The 16,564-nt window shown below is 35.1% G+C and overlaps 1 protein-coding gene across 1 annotated transcript in view; it reads left to right on the plus strand.

Annotated features, from left to right (window-relative positions):
• The window catches only part of LRP1B (LDL receptor related protein 1B), a 1,985,448-nt gene that overhangs the window by 1,359,938 nt on the left and 608,946 nt on the right, over positions 1-16,564 (plus strand). Inside the window, exons 28-29 of the mRNA XM_044242553.1 lie at positions 3,625-3,756; positions 5,086-5,313. Of these exons, the coding sequence (XP_044098488.1) occupies positions 3,625-3,756; positions 5,086-5,313 (360 nt within the window). The remainder of the gene's footprint in view (positions 1-3,624; positions 3,757-5,085; positions 5,314-16,564) is intronic.

Consider the following 16,564-nt stretch of genomic DNA (forward strand, 5'->3'; position numbering starts at 1 on the left):
ATCAAGGTGCATGTATCACTTCAAATCAATATTTTAGTATCCTTTGTGTAAATACCTAGAAGTACAAATGCTGAATTGTAGAGTAACTCTAGTTTTAACTTTTTGAGGAACCTCCATACTGTTTTCCAGAGTGGCTGTTACAGTTTGCATTCTCACCAACAGTGTAAGATGGTTCCCTTTTCCCTGCATCCTTGCCAACACCTGCTGTTTCTTGTATTGTTGATTTTAACCATTTTGTCAGGTGTGAAGTGCTATCTCATTGTAGTTTTGATTTGTGTTTCCCTAATGATCAGTGATGTTGAGTGTCTTTTCATGTCTGTTAGCCATCTGTCTGTCTTCTTTGGAAAAATGTCTGTTCATGTTTTCTGCCTATTTTTTATCTGGATTATTTGTGGGGTTTTTTGTTTTTTTGTTTTTTGTGTTTTTTTTTATACCAATCCTTTGTTGAATATATCATTTACAAATATCTTCTCCCATTCAGAAGGTTGCCTTTTAGTTTTGTTAATTATTTCCTTCACTGTGCAGAAGCTTTTATTTTAATGAAGTCCAATAGTTTATTTTTGCTTTTTTTTTCCCTTGCCTCTGGAAACATATCTCAAAAGAAGCTGCTATGGTCAATGTCAAAGAGGTTACTCCTTGTGTTCTCTAGGATTTTGGTGGTTTCCTGTCTTATGTTTAGATCTTTCATCTGTTTTCCATTTATTTTTGTGTATGATATAAGAAAGCAGTCGAGTTTCATTCCTTTGCCTTTTGCTGTCCAGTTTTCCCAACACCAGTTGTTGAAGAGACTGTCTTTTTCCCATTGGATATTCTTTCCTGCTTTGTCAAAGTTTGTTTATCAAATAGTTGTGGGTCCATTTCTGGGTTTTCTACTCTATTCCATTGATATATGACTGTTTTTGTGTTAGCACTGTACTGTCTTGATCAGTCATTGTTTCTTTAAATAAATTATCTACCACCGTTCTCTTTCTTCTCCATCTGGGATTCCTATAATGCATGTTATTCTGTGTGATATTATCCAACAAGTTTCTTAATCTACCTTCACTTTTGTTGTTATTATTTTGTTTTTGTTTTTGTTTTTTCCTGTTTGCTCCACTGATTGGATGATTTCCACTGTCTTGTCTTGCATGTTGCTGATCCATTCTTCTCCTTAGTCTAGTTTGCTGCTGAACCCCTCCATTGTGTTTTACATTTCAGCTATTATAATATATTGTATTATAGTCTTTTGACTTCTTTTTGGTACTTTCTTATGTTTTCTTCCCCTTTGTTGAAGTTCTCACTGTGTTCATCTATTCTTTTCCAGAGTTCGGTGAATATCTTTATGAACATTGAACTCTTACCTGGTAGATTATTTACCTCTGCATTATTAAGGTTTTCTTCTGAGGCTTTGTCTTATTCTTTCATTTGGAACTTATTCCTCTGTCTCTTCATTTTGCTTGACTCTCTGTTTTTGTTTTTATGCATTAGGTGAAATAACTACCTCTCTCAGACTTGAAGCAGTGGACTTGTGTAGCAGATAAGCCTTATCTTTTAATTTTTTTTTTTTTTTAGCTTGTGTTTGTTTCTCCCACCTATGTCTAAGTAGCCCGATTTATTCTTCATAGGTCCCAGCTGTTGCAGGTGTGCCAAAATCTGTCAGTGTTCCAAAGGGAGGGATTTTAGACAGTGTATAGTTTTAGTCTTATTGTAAGATAGATCCTCAGGCAACAGCCTTTAAGGTAAAAAATATAGTCTTAATCATAAACCATGGTTTATAATCATAAAACATGCTGACTTTCAAACCTGAGAGATCTGGACAAAGTTTTAAAAGTTATGCCTTTAGACATATGTACAATCCCTTTTCTGGGAGATATCAACAAAGACAAAAGAGGGCACTAATATAGTGATTCTTTACTTAGGTTCCCAGGGGGCCTCTGACCTCTAAATGTCCTCAGGCTTAAGTTCCAGAACAAGAAAATCGGCATTTTCACATAAATACTGGGAAAGTGTTTCAGTCTACTGTTTATGCTGTGCCCTGGGGATTGTAGCCTGCCGAGGTCTGTTTCTCCAACTCTTTCAGACCATGAGGCCCAGAAATGTAATCCTGCCTGACCAAGAGAGCTAGATGCTCAAGAAGTGTCCCCTGTGAATGTAGTACATCTCTCCCAGCTTTGGTAGGACAAGCAGTGGCTATGGTGCATAAGGGTGGGGTGCTTGGCTGGCCAGTTAGAACTGGACAGATTGTGGCTAATTTGTGCAAGGTCAGGGTGTCCAGGCTGGAGCTAGTAGTGTGGGTTGAGGAGGATTTTCTCTGAAACCATGTCTCTGCCTCTCCTACCTGTTTTAGTGTGGCCCTTTTATTCTTTGCTGTGGAGGTGCTATTTAGCTAGCTTTCATGTCCTTTTCATATAGCATTATTCTATATATATGGCTATAGATTTGTTGTGTCTATGGAAGAAGGTGAGTTCAGGATCCTTTTATGCTATCATATTAAAATCTCTTTTTTATTGATTGTCTTATAAAAATGTTTCTGAGTCTTTCATTTCCTTTGATTTATTTACTTTTAAGCAAATGCAAAGACATTGATTATTGTTTTACCTAAATACTAGCAAAACCCACATTGAGTATCAAGTACAGTTAATCTTTCATATCCTCTACAATTTCATTATAACCCATTTATTTTTGGTCTTTGTGCTTTAAAACTCTACAGAACAGGCATTAAGTACTCTGAACAATAGGTTCATTTGTTAGGAAGATGAAATAGGTTGAAAACTAAAATATTGCCAGTGGGATCAGAAGTTGTAACACTTTTCTGCCTTTAATTTAGTATCCTTATTCTAATAGACAGGTTCTATAAAAATAAGATTTAAGAGAATATTTATCGATCGACTGAGATTAAAATCTTATCCAAAAGGCATAATGACAGAACACGAAACACAAAAGAATAAGAGAATGACATTGAGCTGTAAAATTTAATATTCCACTCTAAATTTGAATATATTATAACTTACTTATACAATATAGTTTAACAGGTCTGCATAAGTAGAGGAAACTTTAGCCAGTTAGTAGAGAGGAAAAAAAAAAAAAATGAAAGCGTAGATATCTTAATCATGAAGGATGTTAAACATTTCTTCACTTAGGCCTCTGATTTGATAAAAAGCATATAACCTGAAGGAAGGATATGTAAGTAACAAGAGCAGTTTCCACTAAGAGTGGTGTGCTGAGGCACAAAGGGAATCTATATGGTGGGTTAGGAAAGTAACAATGTCCATTGATACACTCAATTCCTGGATTATGGTTTAGTTGAGCTTATTATAAACTAAATTTAGTAATTACTCCTTTTTTTTCCTCACAAAAAAATCCTTAACAAAATCTTTCCTTCTAAGGAAATAAGATGCATATATTTAGACTTAGAGAATTTTGAGGGAGTTAACTTAGCTGTTATCGTTGAGGAGGAAAATGTTTTTATTAATGCAATTGCTATGTATGATTATCTATTATTGTCATATTAATCATCCCAGTAATGGGTGCTATATAGGGAACTTCACTTTGAATCATTACATGAATAACCCCTGTCAACCTCAAAGTTTCCCTAATATATTTCTTTTACTTTTTCACTGTTAATATTTCACTGTGTAATTACAGCTCCCAATCCCTGTGCAGCTAATGATGGCAAAGGACCCTGCTCTCATATGTGTCTGATCAATCATAATAGGAGTGCTGCTTGTGCGTGCCCCCACTTGATGAAACTTTCCTCAGACAAGAAGACCTGCTATGGTAAATTTCTTGAAGTTCTTATTTAAATTTCAAATTGAATTCTCTCAAATGATATTAGCATTAAGATTTTCCTCAAAGTGAAGCAGAAGAGATTTTTAATGTTCTTAAAAACATTTGAGGTAGTGCTACTTCCAGACTGTATTGATGATTCATCTACTTTTGGGAAGACTGACAAATTCTTTAAATATGTGATATGCTGCACTTTACTATTTATTACCTTATTCATTTTTTTTCTTGCTGTTTTCTTATTTGGTGTGTTGGCAGAATTTATCTCTACAAAGCAGGGAGATTTGTAAGTGAAAGGGCATTTTCAGAAAGTGATGATGTAGGTAACCATGTAACAAAGAGGTACTTAACAGCTTTAATCTCCTCCTGCTCTTCTAAAGTTACTTTCACATCATTTTATAGGGGATTATTAACTTAAAGGGAGGAAGAATGAGGTAAAATTTTTGACTTTTAAATATTTCTTAAAAATAATTAAACAGCACATTTAAACTAGAAAAAATGATAATGAAATTTGTGAATGAAATCAGACTGTAGGGTTTTTTTCCTGTTTTGGTTTCTTTTAATTTTGAGTAATTTTTGTTTATTTGTGGAGCAATTACTTTCAAGGGCAGAGAAGAATGTGCTCACAAAATCTTAACTCAGGAATGTAGGTGCATGATGATTTAATTAATTATATATAATCTTAACGTATCACTACAATAATTCCAAAGAGAACAATGAAATAATAGATTATTTGTGACATCTATTTCTATTTAATCTCCTATTTTATAAACTCAGTTCCAAAAGGTGCTTATGGGAAATAAAAATGATGCAATGCCTCACAATGTTACTTACTACAGATTTTTAAAAATGTGTAATAAAACATACCTTGACGTTATTTGATGCCCAATTTTGACAAGGAAAACATGAACATGACTTTTAAATCCATCTTTAATTTTATTGAGATAGTATAAAAAATGTTCTTAGATGCCTTCAAAAATCATTTAATTTTGTTCTGATTAGGTACAAAGAACAAATACCATTTGATATTTCCAGAGTTTATGTGTTCTAAGAATTGTTTAAAATTATAAGATCAAATCACTGAGAATTTCTTGGTATTTCTAACTCAAGAAAAATAATGACTTAAGAATTCTAACTTGTTTTTCATTTGTTTCTTAAGAATTTTAATTTAAATAATAACTCATTTATGCCTATCAAATCTCGATTATGATTTTTTGATGTTAAAATTCTTTTAAATAACAAGAAATAATTTTAGAATTTCTAGATTGCTTCAAACTTGTCGAGGTTAGAAGAGATAAACACTTATTTCTGTTTCTTTTCTAGAAATGAAAAAATTTCTTCTATATGCAAGGCGTTCTGAAATCAGAGGAGTGGATATTGATAATCCATATTTTAACTTTATCACGGCCTTTACAGTTCCTGATATTGATGATGTTACTGTGATAGACTTTGATGCATCTGAAGAACGTTTATACTGGACAGATATTAAAACACAAACCATTAAACGGGCTTTTATTAACGGAACTGGGTTGGAAACTGTTATTTCAAGAGGTAAGCGCTTTGCACATTACAACTTAAAAAAATGTCATTCAATTTATAATAATCACAAGTCTCTTTTGTATGTTTTTTTAAATTATCCAATTCTGTGTTGTTAATTGAAAGTTGGAATTGATTATTCAGAGATTTAATAATATGCTATGTCTTTACAATTGTAGAATGCTATAATTATGTTGCACATAATAGTCTGATAACTAGAAATTTTGTTTCAAAAGAAGAAAAAAATTCAAAAGTGATCTTCTTAAAATTTGTGGATTTCTAAACAAACATTTGAAGACTTATTTTTTGCTGATGGAGGAATGGTAATTTGTGCATACACAAAATATAGAATATTGGGAAGGACTTCTTTCCCTCTTTGGGCTCAAGCTTATTATCAACTTCCTTTGCATAAATTTTTACAGAACTGGAGTACACAAATAAGACAGGGAACTTATTTCTATCCACATCCTAACCTAGCAAGTTAAATCATAACTTATTGGTAAATGTTGTTAAATTAACTATTAAAAAAAATAACTTTCCCCAAAGTAGAAAATATATTTGAAGTGAAATTAGACATACTTACAGATACCATGACTTTAAATATTTAACATTGAATTATCCTAGTCTTTGTTTGAATCTTGGTGTATTGTGATTTCTGGATCAGTTATTGTTGTGTTATTATTGTTATTATTAGTTGTAGTAATAGTTTAGTTTATCTTCATTGAGTATCTTAGTATATATATTGCATATATATAATATGTTAGTTTTATATATATTTATATATATAGTATATATGTGTATAGTATGTATTTAGTATAGTATTATTATATTAGTATATCGCCATAATATATCTTCATTGGGTATCTGCTCTTTTCATGACTGCAAAACCAAACAAGACAGTTTCTGTTCAATTTCATTTTCCAATAAGCATGAGAGAGTGATTTGGAAGAGGATAGAAGAAAGGGTGATCAGTAATCCATATAGATATATCAAACTCTCATGCTTTGAAACATACTAAAAATTTAAAATCAGAACTTATGTGAGGAATGCTCAATCTCTTAATTAAAGCAATAAGAAGTACAGGTTTTAAATTCATAGGTTTTCAAGAGTTTCCACATATCATATTTAAAAAGATGGCTTGAGTATCACTAGTAGATCTGAGAGTCTTTAACCACTAAAGTGTTCTTTTATTTATGCTAGCTCTTTACTCATCTAAGTTTAGTGCTATTAAAGCAACTTGAATGAATTGGTTATAAACTTGTTTAAATACTTATTTCAAACTTCCCATAAGAGAATAACCTTTATAAGAAAGCTAATGCAAAGATTTTTCTTCATAGAGGATTTTTTTACAGAGGAGAGGGAAATAATGGTTTGATTATTATCCAATTGTTAGACTAGGTAATGATCATTAAATACCCTGAAAGATCAGTTAAAGGACGTTACGTGCCTTCTAAGACTGACAGTCAGGTGATCTCATAAGAAATTCATCAAAGTCTAACAGAAAATTGTTTAAGCACTTTATCATGAATGTGAAATCCTTACCAAAAGGCTTTGTGAATTGTATGAAGGGAAAGATGTTATATCTCAGAAAAATGTGAGGACAATTTTCTATCAATATAGATTGGTAGCTAGTAGTTATGTAGTAACTATAGTAGTTGATGAATTTGTCTTCAAGAAATTCACAGACTTCTTTTCATTTAGTGGACTTTATTTATAATTATTACCAAAAATTGAACAATGATATTTTCTTACCAACAATTAATAAAATATATTCATTAGGATCAATAACCATTAATTCAATCATTTTGAAAATATTGAAATATATATAAGAAATTGATGGAGAATCATTATTGGTTGAATAGTATGAAACATAGAACAAGAAGGACATATTATACAAGCTGATAGAGCTAAAGAAATAAGTAGGAACTGAATCTAGACTTTATAAGTTGTTGATTTTTATATTAGTACTGAAAATAATGAGAGCCAAAAAAGTATTTCAAGGAGGCAGCCGTTGTATACAGCTATGTATGTATTTGCCTTTGGAAAATATGAGTTCTAGCTTTTAGGTTTAGTAGAGAATTGAAGAGGTGTGAGATGGAGGCAGGTGACTCTGGGAGACTGGATCACTGGCTGGTGTAGCAGTTTTAGTAAGATGTGATAGAAACATGGACTGGAAGGGAAACAAAGAAATGAGGGCGAATTATAGAAATATAAAAGTGTGAAAATATAAAGTAACTTAATTAATTGGATATGAAGGTTGAGGAATAGGTATTGTCAAAGATAAGTCCTTCATTTCTGGCTCACCTATAAGTTGAATGATGTTGCATTTTCCTTTCTTCCAGGGTGAAATCTTGTGAAGGACTGATTTATCTTTCCATTAATAGAAAGCTTGAAATGAACTTTTGACAGTTCAGCTCGTGAGCTCATCAAAGTGTCTCAAATCCTGCCAGTAATTGTACTGTATTTTATCCTTTCATCTTTTGGATTCCCTGCAAATGTCTGAGCTTTCTCTTATTTCTTACATGGTCTCTGTATCTTCTTACTTCACTGTCCTTCCTCTACTGGACTTTGTCTTGAGATTCTCTCTTTTCTTATCTTCCTTAGCTGAAGTCTAATGTGAAATCTGCTTCATAAATCAGACGCTACATTTGTCATTGCTCCAATCAGACCGTTTCCTGAGAAAACACTGAACCTTCATGAAGAAGTCTAGAAATAGTTTGCCTGCCATGCCATTCTCCATATCCTAAAATACTAAACTTCTCTTAATTTATGTACTACCTACACAAGCTATTGGTTACAGTTACATGTACAAAGCACACTTCATTATAAACATAAATGCTAACAAATGACTATAGATGTGTTCTTTGTATAAACTAACAAATATTTATTATCACATGTATAGTTGCTTCTTTAAAACACAAAAAGGTAATTTTATTCTAAGAAAAATTACTGCACAATTCATAACAAAGGTTTTTGCTACTGGTCTGCAGCCTGACTCTCTGGTGGTAATTAATTCTGACCCTTAAGTCACTGCTTTGTCCAGATATTTTTCAATTATTGGTGCTCTCAGGTTTATTTTTTTAATGTGATGAATAATACTAGCTGTCCTTAAAGTGACAAGCACCATAATCTCATGCAATCTTTACAAACCTATTTTTAAGAAATACTTTCATTCTGTGGATGAGAAAGCTTAAGCTTGTGAAAGCTGAAACTCTTGTCTCTGAAACAAAGGGAGTATACAATGGAGCCACAGTCACACTCTGGACTCTATGTTTAGAGCTCCTGTCACTCTCATTACTCTGCAAAGAGAGAATTTGGGACTTCATCCCCAGTGATTGGGTGTTAACCTTTTATGCTCAGTTGCCTCTCCTGAGTACTTATTTATATAATGCCCACCATTATACCTTACTAGATAAAAGACTGTCCCCCACAAACTTTAAATTATCATAGCAAGAAATTAACTTGCAATGAACATAGTAAGAAGAAAAGAAGACATTAACAGGCCTTAAAGTTCTAACTGGGAGTTACGTAGTTGGGTTTCCACATTTGTATCTATTCTTCTTTCTTTTGATTTTTTTTTAAATTTTCATTTTATTAATTTTATTAATTATTTTTGTTATTTGCCCTAGGGGTAGTTTTGTGAATCGTCAGGCTTACACACTTCACAACACACTTCATAACACTAACTAGGGTATATCACATATCCTCCCAATGTCCATAACTCAACTATCCTCTCCCTATCACACTACCCCCGACAACCCTCAGTTTGTGAGATTAAGCGTTTCTTATGGTTTGTCTCCCTCCTGATACCATCTTGTTTCATTTTTTCCTTCTCTACACGCCAAAACCCCCACTCTGCCTCTCAAATTCCTCATATCAGGGAGATCATATGATAATTATCTTTATCTAATTGACTTATTTCAAGAGCATGATACCCTCTAGTTCCATCCACATCATTGTGAATGGCAAGATTTCATTTCTTTTGATGATTGCATTGTATTCCATTGTATATATATACCACATCTTCTTTATCCATTCATTTGTTGATTGACATCTAGGTTCTTTCCACAGACTGGCTATCGTGGACATTGCTGCTATAAACATTGGCACGTGCCCCTTTGGATCATTGCATTTGCATCTTTATTTTTTTTAAAGATTTTTTATTTATTTATTAGAGAGAGAGATCACAGGCAGGCAGAGAGACAGGCAGAAAAAGAGAGAGGGAAGCAGGCTCCCTGCTGAACACAGAGCCCATTGCAGGGCTCAATCCCAGGACCCAAGATAATGACCTGAGACAAAGGCAGAGGTTTTAACCCACTGAGCCACCCAAGTGCCCCAACATTTGCATCTTTAGGGTAAGTACCCAGTAGTGCAATTGCTGGGACATAGGGTAGCTCTATTTTCAACTCTTTGAGGAACCTCCATACTGTTTTCCAGAGTGGCTGCACCAGCTTGCTTTCCCACCAACAGTGTAGGAGGGTTCCCCTTTCTCCTCATCCTTGAAGCTTCTGTCGTTTCCAGACTTGTTAACGCTAGCTATTCTGGCTGGTGTAAGGTAGTATCTCTCCATGGTTTTTGATTTGTATTTCCCTGATGCTGAGTGATGTGGAGCACTTTTTCATGTGTCTGTTGACCATCTGGATGTCTTCTTTGCAGAAACGTCTGTTCATGTCCTCTGTCCATTTCTTGATTGGATTATTTGTTCTTTGGGTGTTGAGGTTAATAAGCTCTTTATAGATTTTGGATACTAGCCCTTTATCTGCATGTCATTTGCAAATATCTTCTCGCATTTTGTCAGATGTCTTTTGGTTTTGTTGACTGTTTCCTTTGCTTTGCAAAAGCTTTTGATCTTGATGAAGTCCCAGTAGTTCATTTGCACCCTTGCTTCCCTTGCCTTTGGTGATGTTTCTAGGAAGAAGTTGCTGTGGCTGAGGTCGAAGAGGTTGCTGCCTATGTTCTCCTCAAGGATTTTGATGGATTCATTTCTCACATTGAGATCCTTCATCCACTTGGAGTCTATTTTTGTGTGTGGTGTAAGGAAATAGTCCAGTTTAATTCTTCTGCATGTGGCTATCCAATATTCCCAACAGCATTTGTTGAAGAGTCTGTCTTTGTTCCATTGGACATTCTTTCCTGCTTTGTTGAAGATTGGTTGATCATAGAGTTGAAGGTCTATTTCTGGGCTCTCTATTCTGTTCCATTGATCTATGTGTCTGGTTTTGTGTCAATACCATACTGTGTTGATTACGACAGTTTTGTAATAGAGCTTGGAGTCTGGAATTATGATGCAACCAACCTTGGCTTGCTTTCTTTCTTTCTTTCCTTTTTTAAGATTTTATCTAATTATTTGACAAAGAGAGATCACAAGTAGTCAGAGAGGCAGACAGAGAGAGGGAGAAGTAGGTTCCTGCTGAGCAGAGAGCCAGATATGGGGCTCAATCCCAGGATCCTGAGATCATGACCTGAGCTGAAGGCAGAGACTTAACCACTGAGCCAGCCAGGCACCCCCAACCTTGGCTTTCTTTTTCAACATTCCTCTGGCTACTTGGGGTCTTTTATGGTTCCATATAAATTTTAGGATTATTTGTTCTATTTATTTTTTTAAAAATGATTGTATTTTAATAGGAATTGCATTAGATGTGTAGATTGCTTTATGTAGCATAGACATTTTCACAATATTTGTTCTTCCAATCCATGAGCATGGAACATTTTTCCATTTCTTTGTGTCTTCTTCAATTCTTTTCATGAGTATTCTATAGTTTTCTTAGTACACATACTTTGCCTCTTTGGCTAGCTTTATGCCTAGGTATCTGATGGTTTTGGGTACAATTGTAAGTGGGACTGACTCCTTAATTTCTCTTTCTTCTGTCTTGCTCTTGGTGCATAGAAATGCAACTGATTTGTGTGCATTGATTTTATATCCTGACACTTCCCTGAATTCCTGAATGAGTTCTAACAGTTTTGGAGTGGAGTCTTTTGTGTTTTCCACCTAAGGTAACATATGATCTGCAGAGTGAGAGTTTGACTTCTTCTTTGCCAGTTTGGATGCCTTTTATTTCTTTTTGTTGTCTGATTGCTGAGGCTAGGGCTTCTAGTGCTATGTTAAATAGCAGTGGTGATAGTGGACAGCCCTGCCATGTTCCTGATCCTAGGGGAAAAGCTCTCAGTTTTTCCCCATTGAGAATGATATTTGCTATGGTTTTTCATAGATGGCTTTGATGATATGGAGGTATGTACCCTCTACCCTTACACTTTGAAGAGTTTTGATCAAGAAAGGATGCTGCACTTTGTCAGATGCTTTTTCAACATCTATTAGGAGTATCATATGGTTCTTATTCTTTCTTTTATTAATGTATTGTATCACGTTGATTGATTTGAAGATGTTGAACCAACCTTGCAGCCCTGGAATAAATCCAACTTGGTTGTGGTGAATAAACCTTTTAATCTACCATTGGATTCTCTTGGCTAGTATTTTGGTGAGAATTTTCGCATCTGTGTTTATCAAGAGTATTGGTCTGTATTTCTCCTTATTTTTGTGGTCTTTGTCTGGTTTTGGGATCAAGGTAATGCTGGCCTCATAAAATGAGTATGGAAGTTCTCCTTCCATTTCTATTTTTTGGAACAGTTTCAGGAGAATAAGAATTAATTCTTCTTTAAATGATTGGTAGAATTCCCCTGAGAAGCCGTCTGGCCCTGGGCTTTTGCTTGTTGGGAGATTTTTGATGACTGCTTCAAGCTTCTTACTGGTTATGGGTCTGTTCAGGCTTTCTGTGTCTTCCTGGTTCAGTTTTGATAGTTTATGTCTCTAGAAATGCATCCATTTCTTCCAGATTGTCAAATTTGTTGGCATATAGTTGCTCATAATATGTTCTTATAATTGCTTGTATTTCTTTTGTGTTGGCTGTAATCTCTCCTCTTTCATTCATGATTTTATTTATTTGGGTCCTTGCTCTTTTCTTTTTGATAAGTCTGGCCAGGGGTCTATCAATCTTATTAATTCTTTCAAAGAACTAGCTCCTAGTTTCATTGATTTGTTCTATTGTTTTTTTGGTTTCTATTTCATTGATTTCTGCTCTGATCCTTATGATTTTCTTCTCCTGCTGGGTTTAGGTTTTCTTTGCTGTTCTTTCTCCAATTCCTTTAGGTATAGGGTTAGGTTGTGTACTTGAGACCTTTCTTGAGAAAGGCTTGTATCACTATCTACTTTCCTCTTGGGACTGTGTTTGCTGTGTCCCAAAGATTTTGAACTGTTATTTTTGAACACAGTTTTGTTTGAACATTTGTGTTTTCATTTTCATTTGTTTCCATGATTTTTTTTTCAATTGTTCTTTAATTTCCTGGTTGACCCATTCATTCTTTAGTTGAATGCTCTTTAGCCTCCATGTATTTGGGTTCTTTCCAAATTTCTTCTTGTGATTGTGTTCTACCTTCAGAGCATTGCGGTCTGAAAACATGAGGAGAATGATCCCAATCTTTTGGTACCTGTTAAGACCTTATTTGTGACCCAAGATGTGATCTATTCTTCAGAATGTTCCATGTGCACTAGAGAAGAATGTATATTCTGTTGCTTTGGGATGGAATGTTCTGAATATATCTGTGATGTCCATCCAGTCCAGTGTATCATTTAGGGCCTTTTTTACCTTGTTGATCTTTTGCTTGGATGATCTGTCCATTTCAGTGAGGGACGTGTTGAAGTCCCCTACTATTACTGTATTATGGTCAATGTGTTTGTTATTAATTGGCTTATATGATTGTCTGTTCTCATGTTAGGGGTATAGGTATTTAAAATTGTTAGATCTTCTTGTTGGACAGACCTTTAAAGTACTATATAGTGTCCTTTCTCATCTCTTACTATAGTCTGCCTTAAAATCTAACTTATCTTATATAGGAATTGCCACCCCAGCTTTCTTTTTTTTCCACGCCCTCACTTTAAAACTGGAGGTATCTTTGGGTCTAAAATGAGTTTCTTGTAGACAGTGTATAGATGGGTCTTGTTTTATTATCCATTCTGATACCCTATATCTTTTGATTGGGCATTTAGCCCATTTACATTCAGGGTAACTATTGAAAGATATGAATTTAGTGCCATTGTATTGTTTGTAAGGTGAGTGTTACTGTATACTGTCTCTGTTCTTTTCTGGTCTACTGCTTTTAGTCTCTCTCTTTGCTTAGAGGACCTCTTTCAATATTTCCTGTAGGGTTCGTTTGGTGTTTGGTAATTCTTTTAATTTTTGTTTGTCCTGGAAGCTTTTTATCTCTCCTTTGATTTTCAATGATAACCTAGCTGGATATAGTATTCTTGGCTGCATGTTTTTCTCGTTTAGTGCTCTGTATATATCCTGCCAGCTCTTTCTGGCCTGCCAGGTTTCTATGGATAAGTCTGCTGTCAATCTAATATTTCTATTACTGTATGTTGCAGACTTCTCATCCTAAGCTGTTTTCAGGATTTTCTTTTTGTCACTAAGACTTGTAAGTTTTACTATTAGATGATCAGGTATGGACCTATTTTTTATTGATTTTGAGGGGGGATTCTCTGTGCTTCCTGGATTTTGATGCTTGTTCCTTTTGCCAAATTAGGGAAATTCTCTACTATAATTTTCTCTAATAACCTTCTTCCTTCTCTCTCTTTCTTGTTCTGGAATCCCAATTATACTAGTATTGTTTTGTTATGGTATCACTTGTTTTTTGAAATCTCCCCTCATGGTCCAGTGGTTGTTTTTCTCTCTTTTGCTTGGCCTCTTTATTCTCCATCATTTGGTCTTCTATATCACTAATTCTCTCTTCTGCCTCATTTATCCTAGCAGTGAGAGCCTCCATTTCTAACTGCACCTTATTAATAGCTTTTTAAATTTCAGCTTATTTAGATTTTAGTTATTTTATTTCTCCAGAAGGGCTTTCATTTCTCCAGATGGGATTTCTCTTATATCCTCCATTCCATTTTCTAGCCCAACTAGCACCTTGCCTTGAGTATTGTTGTTCTGAATTCTATTTCTGACTTATTACCAATGTCCTTATTGATTAGGTTCCTAGCTGTCAGTACTGCCTCTTGTTCTTTTTTTTGTGATGAGTTTTTCTGCCTTGTCATTTTATCCATATATGAATATATGAGTGAGAGAAAAAAATACTAAATGGGTGGCAAAACACCTGAAAAAAAAATGTATGCTAACAAAATCAGAAGAGATCCAAAACTGGGAGGAGAAGAAAGAGGGGGGAAAGGAAATAAAAATAAAAAATAAAAATGTTATACACACACACACATCCACATTAGACTGGTGAATAGAACAGAGCCACCCACTTGATTTTGGGTGTATTTAAATTTCTTAGAACAATATCCTCCCAAATATTTAAAGAAAGAAAAACTTACATATATAGAAAAATAAATGCAAACATGATGAAGAGATGGAATATGATATTAAAGGTGAAAATTTTTTAAAAATTCTAAAAAAGGAAGTGATAATAAGTTGTTTGGAAAAAGAAAAAAAAAATAGAGTAGGAAATGTGCTCAGGCTGGAAACTAGAACAAAGCCATGTGTGAGATTAGAAATTTTGTTCTATTAGAAGAAATTGTATCTTAAAATTTTTAGGAAAAAAAAACTCTACATATACAAAAAACAAGATTAAATACAATGAAGGGATAAAATATGACTATAACAATAAAGGTTTTAAAAGTTTTTTTAGAAAGGTATTGTTAAGATAAACAAGTTAAAAACATTAAAAGAGGAAAAGTTAAAAAATAGAATAAGAAAAATTTTTTTTTAAAAAATTAACTTTTCAAGACTTAAGTGTCATGGGGGAAAAAGCCATGAATTCTATTTATTGCTTTCCCCTAACTCTGGAGTTCTGCTATTCTCATTGATTCATGAACTTTGTCTTAGCTGGATGTTCTTGCTGATTTTCTGGCGAGGGGCCTGTTGTAGTGATTCTCAAATGTCTTTCCCTGAGGGCACCTAGGTGGCTCAATGTGTTAAACCTCTGCCTTCGACTCAGGTCATGATCTCATTTTCCTCGGATCAAACCCTACATCGGGCTCTCTGTTTTGCAGGGAGCCTGCTGCCCCCTCTATCTCTGGCTGCTGATTTGCCTACTTGTGATCTCTCTCTCTCTGTCAAATAAATAAAATCTTAAAAAAAAAAAAAACACACACACACAAAAAATATTTGTCCAAGGCAGAATTGCACTGCCCTTGCCATGGACAGGCCTAAGTAATCTGCTTGGTTTGCTCTCAGAGCTTTTGTTCCCTGAATGCTTTCCTTAGAGCTCTGGAGGATGGGAAAGAAGATGGCGCCTCCCAATCTCTGGCCCAGAGGAGCTGAGAGCTCAGGGCCCCACTCCTCAGTGTGCTCCCTGAGACAAGCAGTCAATCACTCCTGTCTCCCTGGTCTCCAACCACAGTCCAAGCTCACCTGGCCTGTGACCAAGCATTTCTATCTCTGGTTCATGACCCTTCCTGATGTCTCTAAACCCAGCAGATTCCTGCCATGCTGCTCTTCCCAGAGCAGAAAGGTGGGTCTCCGCAGATCTGCCACTTGTGGGGTTCTTGCTTGAAGAGCAGTGGCCCAACTATGCCTCAGATCACCATTTGAGGTAACTCTGATCTGAAAGCTCACTCCTTGGCTCTGTCTCTGTATTCAGCTTCCCACTCTGATACCTGACAGCTCTGCCACACTCAGACACCCCCAAACCTTCCGTGACATTGTGGGTCCTGAGACCACACTGTCCTTGTGAGGGCTGCACCTCTGCTTAGCCTCTGCTGTGATATCCCTCAGTGGAGATGACTTCTGAAAGTTTGGATTTTGTGCTCTGCTGCTCCACTGATTCCTGGGAGCTGGCCCCTCCTCCTGTGGTCTAACTTCCCATTGCTTCGGATTCACTTCTCTGCATGTCCTACCTTTCAGAAAGTGGTTGATTTTCTGTTTCTAGAATTGCTGCTTTTCTTCTCTTTGATCTCCTCTTGGGTTTGTAGGTGTTCAGAATGTTTTGATAATTATCTAGCTGAACTCTTGGAACCTAATGTCATTTCAGTCAGCTACTTTTCTGCCATCTTGCCTCTCTCTCTCTGTATCTATTCTCCTTTTATCTATCATTTATTCCCCATACAGTACTTTGAAGTAAATGTTACTTTCTGTTTTTAAAAATGAGGAGTCATTTAATTCATAGTAAGAAATGGCAGGGCTTGTTTCATCCAAGTTGGAATTGACTTTAAAGTTATGTGGTTTTTCCCTCCTGACCCAGAGTCCCTCTCTTTTACAAATAAGGAACTTTGCCA

This window comes from Neovison vison, chromosome 3 (assembly GCF_020171115.1).
Source record: "Neovison vison isolate M4711 chromosome 3, ASM_NN_V1, whole genome shotgun sequence".
Lineage (NCBI taxonomy): Eukaryota > Metazoa > Chordata > Mammalia > Carnivora > Mustelidae > Neogale > Neogale vison.